Raw genomic sequence first — 14,442 nt, forward strand, 5'->3', positions numbered from 1 at the left:
TCGCCTTCCTGATCAGCCTTCTCTTTTCAAGTTCCCTATTGTAAATAGATTTCTTAAGGGCATTACTCACCTCTTTCCTCCTATTCCTTTCGTAATGCCCCAGTGGGACTTGAATCTGGTCTTAACTTGCCTTATGGTCCTCCTTTCGAGCCACTACATAATTGTCCTCTCAGACTCTGAATGAATGCAGTCTTATATTGCGCAGACTTAGCCCATGGGCATGAAGGCGCCTAACAAAAATAAATCCAAGATATGTGAACCAGGCGCTAGCTTACAGGTATGCCTCTGAAAATAGCCATGTTTTTAATGCCTTCCTAAAAGGAACGATGGCAGGTTGTGTCTTTAATTCCGCGGGAAGAGTGTTCCACAGCCTAGGGACTAGAACAGAAAAGGCCCTACCACCCCACCTGACTCTCCTAACCCGGGGGACCGTCAGGAGGTTCTTACTGGAGGAGCGCAGGTTTCTACAGGGCGTGTAGGGATCGAATATTTTCTGAGCATTCTCCAAATAGTGCCCCGTAGACAAGACAAAGGATCTTAAAAGAGATCCTAGCCTGAATCGGGAGCCAATGCAGACTCTTCCTGGCAAGAGTAGCAGATGAGCGGCTGGGTACATCAAGGATGAACCTTGCTGCCGCATTGTGTACCGCCTGCAGCCGTTGTATCAGGCCTAAATTAATGCCCGAGTAGAGTGCGTTACAATAATCTAACCGGGAGATGACTTAGGCCACTACAGTCTGTTTACGGGCTTTCAGGGAGAGATAATGAGTAATTTTCCTCAAGGTCCTGATGACGCCCCAGCAGGTGAAAACCGTCCTGTTTACCTGCTGGTCCATAGCAAGAGAGGTATCAATCATCACGCCCAGATTCCGGGCGGATTTAGTGGGCCGTGGGCACTCTCCCAGGGATGGGGGCCACCAATCAGTTGACCAGGAATCCTGGTCTCTCCCAAAGATCAAAACCTCGGTTTTCTCTCCGTTCAGCTTCAGTGAGTTGCAAATCATCCACCGTGAAACTACCTCCGTGCAGTTCCTGAAGCTGAGAACGGAGGTACTCGCCGGGTGGGAAAGCGAGACCAGGATTTGGGGGTCATCGGCGTATGACACCACCTCCATCCCAAAAGATCTTACCAGCCTGGCGAGTGGGGCCACATATATGTTAAAAAGAGTGGGGCTTAAAGCCGACCCCTGTGGTACCCCACAGCACACAGGTTTGGAAGGGGACACACACTCTCCTAACTTAACCCTCTGCTCTCTCTGACTAAGAAAGGAGGACAGCAGATTAAGTGCAGAGCCCTCTACCCCCATCTCCCTAAGACGAGATGTTAAAATGCAGGGAGATAGGGTATCAAAAGCTGCTGTCAGATCTAACAGGACCAGTAAAGTAGTCTGCCCTTGATCAACCCTTGTACGGATATTGTTGACAACCACCGTGAGGGCTGACTCGGTGCTATGGTGCTTCCTGAACCCATGCTGCGATGAGTCCAGAAGGCCCGAAGAGTCATTTCGTTTTAGAAAACTTTATTTCGATTCGTAAAAACAGAATCATAAACGTATTACATAACATATGGCCCGAAGAGTCAAGAAAGGCAGTTAGATAAAGGTTTAAATGAGTTTCCAACATTTTTCCTGAGGCCGGCAGCAGTGATATTGGACGATAATTCTTCAATATCTCTGGGTCTGATAACGGCTTTTTCAGCAAAGGCTTGACCACTGCCTTTTTCCAGGCCACTGGATAAATGCCCTCCCTTATAGCAAGGTTCATCACTTCCAGATGGAGGGGAAGTAGAACTTCCCTACAATCCTTCAGGATCCTAACGGGGCAGGGATCCAGTGGGGAGCCAGATTTAGTCCTATTCAGGAGCAAGTCCAACTGTTGCAGAGTAAGGAGAGGGAAATTAGACAGACTACTCGAGGAGTCCTTTGGCCGATAGTCCGTAAGAGATGGAGACAGGAAGGGGATCCAGAAGGTCCCTGAGTTTCCAGAGAGGTATATATATCCGCTATTTTAGTATGAAAAAACTGCGAGATCTTATCGCACAATTCTTGAGACCCAATTACCGGGTCAGGAGTTTGAAGGGTACACAGGGAGTCCACGATCTTAAACAATTCCCTTGAGGAAGTGAGGGAGGCCGTTATGTTGGAGAAATAGGCCTGTTTTTCCTCAATTATCTTCTTCTTGTACTCTCTCAGCAAGATTTTGTGCTTTTCCCTTGACCTTAAAGACTGCTTTTTTGGTTGCCATCACGTCTGCTCGCAGTGAGTGAGCTTCTGGCTCTTTCTTCTAAACCTCCTTTCCTTGATGTTCATCCAGACAAGGTTGTTCTTCGAACTAGACCTTCTTTTCTTCCCAAAGTGGTTTCCTCTTTCCACATAGGACAGACTATCACTTTGCCCACATTCTTCCCGCTCCCGTTTCCTTCCAAGGAGGAGGAGAGACTCCACCGTCTGGATCCAAAAAGTGCATTATCATTTTATGTGGATCTTACGAAATAATTGCGGGTGGACGATCAACTCTTTGTTGGCTATGTGGGCGCCAAGAAAGGTCGGGCTGTGCAAAAACGGACCATCTATTGATGGGTCGTCCTTTGGATTAAGATGTTTTCTCCTTAGTGAAAAAGGAGCCTCCAGTAGGACTGCGTGCCCAGTCCACCAGGGCAACAGCAGCCACTACTGCTTTGGGATGTGGAGTCCCCCTCTGTGACATCTGCCAGGCAGCCACGTGGGCATCACTGCCTGGATAGTCCGGTCCAGAGAGACTGCTTCTTGGGCCGTTCAGTTCTCCAGGACTTTCTGGTGTGAACTTAGTTCACAGACCCACCTCCGGGGTTGGTATTGCCTGGCAGTCTATTCTAAGGTAAGGAATCTATAACTAATAGTCTCTTTCAGATGAACAAGTTACTTACCTTCGGTAACTATACATCTGTAAGAGACATATATTAGTTATAGATTCCTTACCGCCCCACCCATTCTCCCCAATCTACATTCTGACTTCCAGAGTAAGGAACTCCCTTTCAGGGCCCAGTGGTCTGTGTCTTCATTGGCTCTGCGCTTCTGGCATGGAATCTTGTGTAAAGAACTGACGGCGGCGTCTAAGATACCGCGACGTCATTCCGGCGGCCACGATGCCAACGACAAACGCAGAGTTGACCAACGCCACTTAACGACGCGCACGTGTACTGCTGAAGAAAAATTCTCTGGATCCAGTTGACACCTGGTGGTAATTCTAAGGTAAGGAATCTATAACTAAAAAATGTCTCTTACCGATATATTATTACCGAAGGTAAGTAACTTGTTCATTAACACCAAACTTACCTTCATATTGGTAAAAGCACTAGTATCACATAGTGGGCATCTGTTAAACACCAGTTGGACTTCAGCCACAGGTTGCCAGTGAGTAAACTGATCTTGTGTGAGATACTTGCATGGTGCAGATCTGCTGGCTGCACTTGTCCTGAATACATACGTTTTGCGTGTCCTCTACGTGACCGCTCACATGCTTCTTTACTGTTCTGAAGCCCTCTTGATTTGTCTGTGTTCCATTGTACCAGAGCAAGCAGACACACTTTCTTCGTTTGGTCTCCTATTCCTAATAAACTAGAGCTAAATGATTACAACCCTGTGATTGCCAGTTGAGCGGTGTAACTGTGATTGTAGTGCAGCATATTAACGCCAGACTTTGTAGCAGTCCTGATGCTTGTTTAAATAATATTTGTGGAAAGGGAGCAACTAGTATGGGTGTGAATCTAGGAATACCTTCCTTAATAGCTATTGCAACGTTTAATTGCAATTTATTTGCAGGGTACATGGTGCTGTTTAAGTCCTGAAATGAAAGGGCCCTACCAACCTCTTTCACCTTGAGATCTCAATTTGTTCAAGGGAACATCTTTGAAGCAGCTTCTCTAGCAGTCCCCTGTGAAGTTCCACAAGGCTCTATACTTTCACTGTATCATTTCAACATATGTATGGAACACCTGGTCATAATAATAAGGGGCACCTTTCTCTACGCCTCAATACACTGATGGTTCTCACCTGCACCTAAAGTCTGACCAACATTGTAGGCCTAAAATCCTTCCTCAAAATAAATCTTAATAATCCTTCCTAAATAATCAAACCAAGTTCTCTTGAACATTAACCCTCCCAAAATAGATTCCTACTTCTCTTGACCAGCCTCTCTGCCTTTAGTCCAAAAATGTCTCAACATCCTACACCCCCTGGTTAGCTACCCTTCTCTGGTCCCTCAAGCAATGTCACTCTACTTCATCATTGACTAAAATCAAATTCTAACTAAGCACATTGCCAAACTGACAATCTACCTCCTATCAAACTCTATCTGCTCAAGAAGCTAGAACTCTCCATCCATATTCTGATATCTGACCAATAGTTCAGGCTCTTGTTCTCTCCCTTCTTCTCAGATACAATGCTTTCCTTTTGAACCTTTTTAAAACTATTGTGGCACCCATACACCAACCTTAATGTTGCTGTCTAACTGGTCACAGGAGCAACGAAAATCGGACCTTATCACTTCCATCTTAAGACCTCACTATAGTCTTTCTCTAAAAGCTAAAATGTAAGATGGCATGTATTATTCAGGAATACTAAGATCAACACTATGAACAGAGCGCTCATCATTCTGAATATCAAAACAAGCCTTCTGCCTGGGGTTTGAGTGGTGGAACATGATTCCAAAACCCTTCAGACTGTATCCTGATCTCCTGGCATTTGGAAAGATTCTAAAAGCTCACTTCTTGAGACTGGCGAGCTAACTCTCGCTCAGGTCTATTTCTTTATCATTATTTTTGTACCTTTCCTTTATTGTTACTGTGCTGCCCAATTGGCTAGGACCATGATAGAAATAATTAATGTATTTCTAACTTGACTTGTCTACCGTTTAGTGTAGTTTGTATTAAAACTAAATAAAGCAGAATCTAGATCGCTCTTTAAAAAATACTAATTTCAAAAGCAGTTTTTTAATGTTCTGATAAGTTGAAATGTTTTCAGTTTCTCCTTTGTTTTTTCCCTTAGGCCTTAGAATCCAAATTAGCTGCTTGCAGAAATTTTGCAAAGGACCAGGCATCTCGGAAGTCGTATGTACCAACAAATGTAAACAACAGCTTATTGAACAGCAGCTGCACAAAATACTCCCATTCAGGACACACATCTTTCTACGACAAAGGGTAGGTTTTCTTCTATTATTTACTTTTTTGAAGATTTTATGAGTACAAACACAGTTCCTAAACAGTTGATGGGTTCCAAATTATGAGGATTTATTGACATGCTGTTGGAGCAAGTAAAACTCCCCAATGTTAGTGTACTGTTTTTCTTGAAAGTTCATACATCTACAATTCTTGTCTTATGGAGAATCCAGTTTGGAATTATTTCATCCTGGAATACATTTGATAATATAGCTCAAGTTCAGCCCTGGACAATCTTTCTTAAGCAGTTAAGAGTAACAATTATAGAGAACATCTGATTGCCTGAGCTTTCTAATCTTGACACGCTGAAGTCCTGTGACTACCATTTCCGTAAACGTTTCACACCTTAAGCTAAATGTTGGACATCATTGTTAAATAAGGCAAAATATTTAAAGGCATTTATAGGTTTCACCTAAAGCGCGCATGCGGTGTCGGAGAAAGCTTTTTTTTTTTAAAAAAAAGGTTAAAAGGGCTTAGAGCCCACTCATTACATGACAAAACTTTCCACTGGTTGGCTTCCACTTCCTTGCTGCTTACTGATCACGCCTCCTGCCAACTGCTCACCTCCTCCTGCATTCTTCTTGTGGCTACTGTCCCTCCCGTGGAGCATGGATGCAGCACAGCTTCCTGTTTGCGGCCAGTGTGCTTCCACTGGCTGCATGCTTCTACAGGTACTTTTTTAATATATATTTTTTTATTTAATAAACCTTTGACTAGTGCACTCTATTAGAGTCCATAGCACTGTACAGTCTCCTCACTCCCCGCCCTTGCCGTCCATTTACTCCAACCCCACCTCTGCCATCTGTTCTCCCACCACCACCTTGCTGACCATTCCTCCCCCTCCCTGCCGACCATCTCCTGCTGTCTGTTCCTCCTCCACCGCTGTCCATTCCCTCCGCCATCCGTTTTCCCCCCACCTCCTTGCTGTCAATTTTTCCCCCACATCTTTGCTGTCCGTTTCTTCCCAACCCCCAGCTGTCAGTTTTCCCTCCACTTGCCCGTTCCTCCCACAAGCCCCCTGCTGTCCTTTTACCTCCACAGTCCCTGCTATCTGTTTGTTGCCCTCCTTTCTCATGTTGGTTAAATACCTCCTAGCCTGAGCTGCTGTCCAACATGTCTTACATGGGGATAAAAAAGTGCTATGATGCGGTCAATGCGGGCTGCATCATAGGGAAAAAAATCTACTTGAAGCCATGTTGCACTGTGCAACATGTTTTAAAAAATAAAATAAAAAATTGACAAAACCAATAGGTCTCGTTTGAATTCCATAGCTTTGAACTCTTAGTGTTTATATGTTGAATTTTGTGTCTGTGAAACTTTGAAGTAAGGTCTCACTTAAAATGAGATCCTGTTCCTCCACGTTGGCGATTCTGTCAAAACCCCAGTGTTCTTTGTGATATAGCCATCTCTCCTTAGACAAATGGGTTTGGTGCTGTCATTCTTGCCACATGTTACTTTGTAATTAGATCTCACTGTTTCAATCTGTCTGCCATGTTATATCTGAAATGTCACTCTCTAAAAGTTGGAATTTCAGCATCTTATCTATTGGTAATATACAGATAGGATGTTTTCTGTTTGATTCTGGTGTTCATTCTGACACACCCAAGTTAATATGTCACTTAAACCATTTTCGAGAATACCATCTGTTGCCCACTTTGTTTTCTGTGTACAAATAACTTCAACTGACAATCTGCCTAATAGTCGCTGCAAGTTTCTGTAAAGGTGGAAAGGCCTCACATTTCTTGAACCCTAATTATAGTGTAGTGTAGTTTCTATATTCCCAATAGGCTCTGCGCATTGGAATAATATATCCTATAGATTAGACGTAGGACTGAGGTCGACTAGGTCTCTATTGAATATATTAGACTTAATAGTGAGTGCCAGCTAGCTCAGGGATCACTAGAAACTTTCTCGAATACACAAGAAGGGATTAGTTTCTGACAACCGCATAAACATGACAACTTTGTTTCCCAAGAATAAGAAATGTATCTCTAGAGTCGCGGAAACCATAGATAAATATTTCACTCAGTCAATCGTGCATGCTTTGTTTCAACAGAGGTGCAGAGAAATAAAGAGACGGGCGTTTTCAATAAAAGGTTTTTATTGAACAGTTTTCTTTCTCTTGCAAGTAAAGTGAACTGCTACAATCGTAATGCAGGCTGCAAAGTATAATGCGTACAGTGAGAATAGTATTATGAAATAATACTGTAGAAGCATTGTATGGTTTCTAAGCCATAAAAAAAATACATACATAAATACATAGGCTAAAATACTCAACTGGTGCTCTCTAAAATACGCCTACCTTAATGTACCTAACCAAAGTCTAGTACGCTGGAGGGAGGAAGTAGGTGTGTAGCATGGGTTTAGTTTTATTTGCCAAGAATCTATCCAAGATTTCTCTTAGGTTCTAATCAGCTCCATACCTTAGTTTAGAATGAAGGAGGTCTGATATCTCTGTCTCGGGACTTGATTTCCCAACACCCCGTGAGGGGAGCTTGGAAACACTGGTGCTGGATTCTCAGCGAGAGAAAGGACAGCTTCTCGATCGGTGCGTCAGCTGGAGGGTCTGCTTACTACGGCACTTGCTGTAGCGAACTGCGTCGGGCAAGTAGATAGTCGAACTGCTCCGAACCACCGTGTCTTGCTAGAGCAAGTGAAGGTATATTTATACCTTGAAGGTGCCTAGTTTGACGTAAAGTTGTGCATAATAACGTCAGTAAAGAACCCCAAGGGAATAGTAGTTATTTGTAAACTCCATGAGTTCTTGGACAAATCAATATTCAAGCAAGGGGAGGTCCCTGACTGCTTAAGCCTATTTTCCAAGAAATCGTTGTGACGTTTTGGTACGGGTGGAAGTAGCCATGCATGTATTTGGACTGCATGGACTATGTCTAAATATGGATATGATTTCTATGCCTATATTAGGGCAATGTGAATTGTACCTATATAAGGGCTTAAATCGAGAACATTCGCTCTGATCCTAAAACGCCATACAGTAGGTGAAACGGATCATGCTGTTTGAGTATTGAAACCCCCATGGAAAGATAGAACCTTAAATACCTACTAAATCAGACATAGTGTTTGCCCAGATTGAGCAAGCACAACATTCCAGTAAAAAACTATACGAAATAACTAAAACATTGTCAGGCAACCTCCCCGACCTCATCCCACCCCCATCTCAAACAATGTGCGATGAGCTTGCTAGCTTCTTTTTTTCCAAAGTAGATGACATATATCAGACTTTTACGTCCAAGTCTACCATAATTAACCTTACGCTTTCCAGTGAATATACCACCCTCTTTGATAGCTTCAATCCTTTAACTGACGATCATGTAAAAACCATTGTCACTTCAATTAAAACAGGATCTGCATTAGATCCCTGCCCTTTATCTGTGCTTCTTCCTGTAGTGGATGTCTTAATACCAATAATTACTCATGTATCCAACTCCATCTTAAGTTCAGGAACTTATCCCACTGTTTTAAAAAAGACACTCCTGAAACCCCTCTTAAAGAAACCTGGCCTCGACAAAACAGAATTGAAGAATTACAGGCCCATAGCCAGCCTCCCCTTCATAGCAAAAGTGGTCGAAAAGGCTATGAATTCACAACTGTCGGAGTACATTGAGAATCACAGACTGCTTGATGACACACAGTTCGGATTCCGGAAATATCATGGGACTGAAACCGCCTTAATTAAGGCGGCAGATGATGTGCGAGCAATTCGAGACCAGGGTGGGACAGCACTCCTGGTATTGCTGGATTTGTCCGTGGCCTTCGACACGGTCGATCATAAGATCTTGATCGACCGTGCCGGTAAAATGGACATTGGGCAAACGGCAATAAAACTGCTCGCCTCATTCCTTAAGGACAGAACCCAGGCTGTCGCCTTGGGGACATACCAATCTGCTCAGTTGTCTCTGCCGTGTGGAGTTCCTCAACGCTCATCCCTAAGTCCGACACTATTTAATATCTATGTGTCGGACCTTGCTAGTGTCATCAAAAGCCATGGGATGAGCCTAACTTCATATGCAGATGACACGCAATTGGTACTAGCCATTAAAGGCGATGGTCTGGAGGTGGCCAAACGCTTTCAAGATGGAATGCTGGCCATAGAAGAGTGGATGGCGATAAACAGCCTAAAACTCAACTCGGAAAAAACCGAGGTGGTCATTTTCGGACCACTCCAACCACATTGGTCCTCAGTCTGGTGGCCGTCTACTCTCGGAGCACCCCCAACACCAGTAGCTAAGGTCAGAAATTTAGGAGTCACTTTTGACGACGGTCTCATTTTTATGGACCATGTGAATAAAGTGGCATCAACAGCTCACTACAAGCTACGCATGATCAGGGAAATAAGTCAGTTTCTACCAGCAGCTGCCACCAAAACTCTGGTTAGCTCCCTGGTCCTTTCGGCACTTGATTATTGCAATGGTTTATTTTTAAACACTCAGGTCAGGGTTCTAAAAAAGCTGCAGTCGATACAAAACGCTGCAGCACGTCTACTTTCGGGACTTCCAAAATTTACGGCCATATCAGGAACAATAAAAGAACTACACTGGTTGACCATCCAGAATAGGATTAAATTCAAATCCTTATGTTTAGTCTACAAGTCCTTAAACAATAAAGGTCCCCAATTTTTAAAGGACCAGTTGGTTCGACATGTCCCACCTAGACAGCTTCGGTCCTCTAATCTCAACCAACTAACGATCCCTAGGTCCAAAACAGTATCTTGGGGCGACCGTCGCTTTTTGACAGCCGCACCCAAACTATGAAACACCTTGCCGCAAGATATTGGATTAAGCTCGTCCCTCCTGCAGTTTCGCAAGAAACTAAAGACCTGGTTGTTTAACCAATAGCTGCTCCTCTAAATTACCTTGGACACCGTAAGCCGTACTGAATAACAATCATGCAAACATTTCAGCGCCAAGACTCCCGCGGGTATACGCTGCGCTTTATAAATGCCAAACATAAACATAAAATAATGAATTTTAGTTGCTTCTTCAATGGGGTTAATTTTCTGAGCCACTAATCGGATGTGTAGAGATTGCAAATTAGAACCGTGCCAAATGGCTCTTTTCCACTGGTCAACACTCACCATGGCAAATGGAAAATGCTGCTGCCCCAGATGGAGCCTATCCAGTTATTGCTTTTGAGAGCATGTAGTGGCTATTTTCTGATGTGCTATGCTTACGTTGTCTAATACCAGAATTAAAACAGCATCTCACATGAACCTTCGCTATAATGAGAAGCATGCACAAAGACACTCACAGATACTCTCACAAATCCACTCTTATTCACTTACTGTTTTGCACACAGACAAACAAAAAGAAATTGCACACACATTTTCTGATGGGTACTGCTAACCATAGGCTCCTCACCTTTAGAATTGCTCAGGAGGTTTTTGTATCAGTGCTCCCACTTGACAGTAGGTGGCATTGTGTAGCTCTGCGGAGGCTTCTGTGCTTGTAAGTGACAGAGCGGAGCCTCATGTAAGTGCCATCCCTGAACGTTAAGGTAGACTCCTTTCTTTCCACGCCTTTTGGATCTAGAGGGCCGCTTCCAACTTTGTTGGTCTTCCTCCATTTCTAACTTTCTATGACTGTGCTAGGGAAATATGTCACCACAGAAAATGATAAGATTCAAGCTGTGCGGAGCCTGCAAGTAGCAAATGTCTGTCACAGACCCAGACAAGATGCGTTTGTGGTGCCTGGGCTCTGGCCACAACACCCAAATTGTATGAGAAGTATACCCTTACGAACCCAAAGATGATTCGGGAGGCACAGTACAAAGTCGAAGAACATAAGAAGAGGTTGCAGTGGAAGCTCGGATCCTGCTCTTGCTCCAAGTCGCCGGCTTGGTTGCAGATTCTGTCAAGAGGCCTCTGCAAAAGCTCCATTTTGCGGTCGTAGTGTTCCGGTGAGTCAAGTGTCTACACAAGCACAAGAAGCCCAGTGGACTTGAGCCTTCCCTCCACTCGATTTCTAGCAAGAAGGCGCAAGGGTGGCAAGAAAAGGTTATGCTCATTTGTTGACAACCACATCCAACCTGATTTTGCAATTGGTCCTAGAGTACCCCAAATGTGCTATGCCGTCTTCAAGCCAGATAAGGATAGTGGCACACCCAGAGGCCATGCATCAGATCTTTAGTGTAATTTTCACACTCTCTGGTGGGCTTTTAAGCCCCGAATAGGCACAGGGTGTTTGCAGTCATACTGCTGGTGGATCCGCCTTCTCTTTACCCAAAGGACCTGCTACCGGGCCCTCACTGATTCTGATATTGACATCTATACTGGTGCTGGACCTTGCCATGCAGGTTCCGTCTGTGGTGGCACTGATCCAGACCTAGTATCTGCTTCCGGTGTCTATCTCGGACCCTGAACTAGCATCATTCCCCTCCATGCTCATATCACACTCCAAGATCACAAAAAATGCTACCGTTTTTAATGCAACCAGCCTCTAATCAAAGACCTCTACCTCAACATAAGTATTGTCAGAGTTTTGAGGCTCTCTTCTGATCTTATTCTTATGCAGCATGTCCCTCAGGACACTGATGATGCTGGGGGGGAGGAGGAATGTACTCTCTCCCCCCCCCCACCCTGCCCCCCTCCCCCCATTATAATGTTGACTTGTATTTTACCTCCAAAAAGCCAGGGGGCTATACACATCTCCAGATCTAGACTCGCCACCTGGACCCTCCATAGAATTAAGTGCCTCATTTACGGGTGGTGTATCAGAGGCCACATGATGCCCTTAACTTGCAATTGACCAGTATTTAGACCAGGACCAGTGTATGGACCAAGATTCCTCAACCAGGGCCAACTTTATCGGAGCTATTGCTGCTCTTCAGTGAAGCCCTGATGGTGACTTGGTCCAAGCCATGCTCATGCCTTCTGGTCAGACTCGCGTTTGGCTAGGCAGCGTTGACTAACTGCCAGTGATCCAGACTTACTACACTCAAATGACCGAAAGTTCAGGTATCGACAAGTAAGATCAATCTGAGTTCCCTTCCATTCAATCTTCAGATAGAGAATCTGAAAGTATTGGTGCTTTTGGAAAGAGATTGTTTTCCTATTGCAATGGCTGACAGGCCCCCATTGGCTGCATGTCGGGCATTGTAACATTGGCCCGACGAGGAGAATACTTAAATGATGAAGCATGACACCTCTCTGAGTGTGTGAGGGCACTTGCTCCTATTAGAGCCTACTTCTTTAATCTGGAACACTACAACGTCCCCCTTTTTCCTAGAGGAACTGTACAACCCTGTCTATGATTAGATGATTGTTACAAGGAGCAAATGTGCTGGATCTTTTCAAGCTCCTGGTTCATCTTTTTTAAGAGTCTTATAGGCAGTGGGTCATTTGGCAATATTGTCTTATTGCCAGGGGTAATGTTCTCCCCAGGCGTTTACTGTTTTTATGACTTTTGTTACTGTGGTCCTGTCCACTTTTATTGTGGAGTGATAATTCATGGGTTTGAATACTATAAGGGGTGGGAAAAGTTGTATACTTCTGTTGATGGTTTCCGACACAGTTGTCTCATACTGGGTATTTTATTCCCATGGTTTGAAAGTATTATGACTTTACTTACCTGTAGTTCCGCCCATGGGTGTTTTATGTGGTAGAGTATGTTATTGCTCCCCTAAATTATTACAAATATCTGGTCTTTTTCTCCTATTCTGGACCGGGTTGGTTCTAGTTAGAGACTTTCATGGTCTCAGTTCGCAGACCTGCTCCGGAGATGGCATGGCTTTGGCATTTGATTCTAAAGTGAGGAATCTGCAGCTAGAACAAGTTGAACAAGTTACTTACCTTCAGTAACAAATTATCTGGTAGAGTCTGAATCATCTTTTGTCTCAAAGGTTTTATTATGGTCATTCAAATCCTGAAAGAAAAATAAATAAAATCAAAATCCAGTGATTATTTGACACAAGTGTCTTTTATTTTAGCACAGTGTTTAAATAGGCAGTTTCAATATGTGGTTTCTCTTTTTCGAGAGCAGACGTCGGTGATTGAGTTATATGGACAACGTCGATACAGAGTCGTGCAATGCCCTCTACGGACGTGCGGACGTGCCATGGAAAACATTTCTGGATCCAATCACGCACCTGGGCAGGATTCTAAAGTAAAGAATCTGTGGCTAGATCCTGGTACTACCAGCTAATGTGTTACCGAAGGATCCTGTGCAGTATGTGCTCAGTGCTTGCCTGGATAGGCAGAGCTATTGGCACCAGTGTTGTACTTATGCAGCATCTGGATTTCAGGGGTTGCCCAAGCATCCTTTAATGGATTCAGACTATTCAGTGAAAATACAGATTTTGAGCTAGAACTATTAAGACACGTCGTGGCACACGTCATTACTTGGGACTGTTCTTGTCAGCCAAGAAATTTCTACAGCAATGCAGGAAGTTTAGGGCTACACCATGGAGTTAGCTTTTAGATAATGTCAGTCTTCCTATCCTGTTTTAATGCAACCGACCCAGCCCTTTCATGGCCAGTGGCATCAGCTGAAAGCAGTTTCTATAGGAGGGGCAGCAGGCCTCCAGTCCCCCATCTCTTATGCTGCCCCAGTCTCTCCTGTGTTGCATCCTCTGGCAAGCCGGTTTAGATGCCCTCACAGGTTCATACGTGGCCATTCAGATTCAAAATGTGGAATTTTCTCCCTTGTTGAATGTCAATCACATCAGACACTTTTACCAATGACCGTTCTTACAGAATCTGATTTTTTTCAAAAGTACTTCGCAATTTAAGCAATCCCTGCTGTTTCCTGCGGAAACGACAGCTGTCAAAGCACTTTTCTTACCTGAACGTATGCTGAGAACTGACACGTGAGCTTCCTCCAGGCATGAGTAAGGGACCTTGTGACCTGACCATGCTTCCTTGTACAGCTCAACCCTCCGGTCTCACCCCCGCGTCTCCTGAGCCGATCTAGACGCTGCTCCATTTCTTTAACAGCGTGAGAGAAGCGCAAGCATTGGCTCCGTCAGGCAAACCCAGCGCTCTTTAGAAGACTTGAGGCTGTGGCTGTAATCCCCTGGCTCCTAACATTGTGCAGGTAGAAGAGGGGGGTTCAGGAGCGCAAGTCAGACTGGTCACAGCAAGGCACCTGTCCAGCCTAACATGCACCCCTCAGTCCAAGGACCAGCTGTCTGAACCTGTCAGTCAATTAAGTTATCTTAACAAGAGAGTGGCAGAAAGGGTGAGAAAGTTATTTTGCTACCAATCTAAAGCTGTGCCTAACCAGATCTAAAAA

The 14,442-nt window shown here is 44.3% G+C and overlaps 1 protein-coding gene across 2 annotated transcripts in view; it reads left to right on the plus strand.

Moving 5' to 3' along the window:
• Positions 1 to 14,442, plus strand: part of NDEL1 (nudE neurodevelopment protein 1 like 1) — a 337,126-nt gene that overhangs the window by 247,264 nt on the left and 75,420 nt on the right. For both annotated transcript variants that reach the window (XM_078654658.1, XM_078654659.1), the window contains exon 8: positions 5,025 to 5,176. In XM_078654658.1, coding sequence (XP_078510784.1) covers positions 5,025 to 5,176 — 152 coding nt within the window. The remainder of the gene's footprint in view (positions 1 to 5,024; positions 5,177 to 14,442) is intronic.

Source organism: Lissotriton helveticus, chromosome 7, assembly GCF_964261635.1.
Source record: "Lissotriton helveticus chromosome 7, aLisHel1.1, whole genome shotgun sequence".
NCBI classification, from domain to species: domain Eukaryota; kingdom Metazoa; phylum Chordata; class Amphibia; order Caudata; family Salamandridae; genus Lissotriton; species Lissotriton helveticus.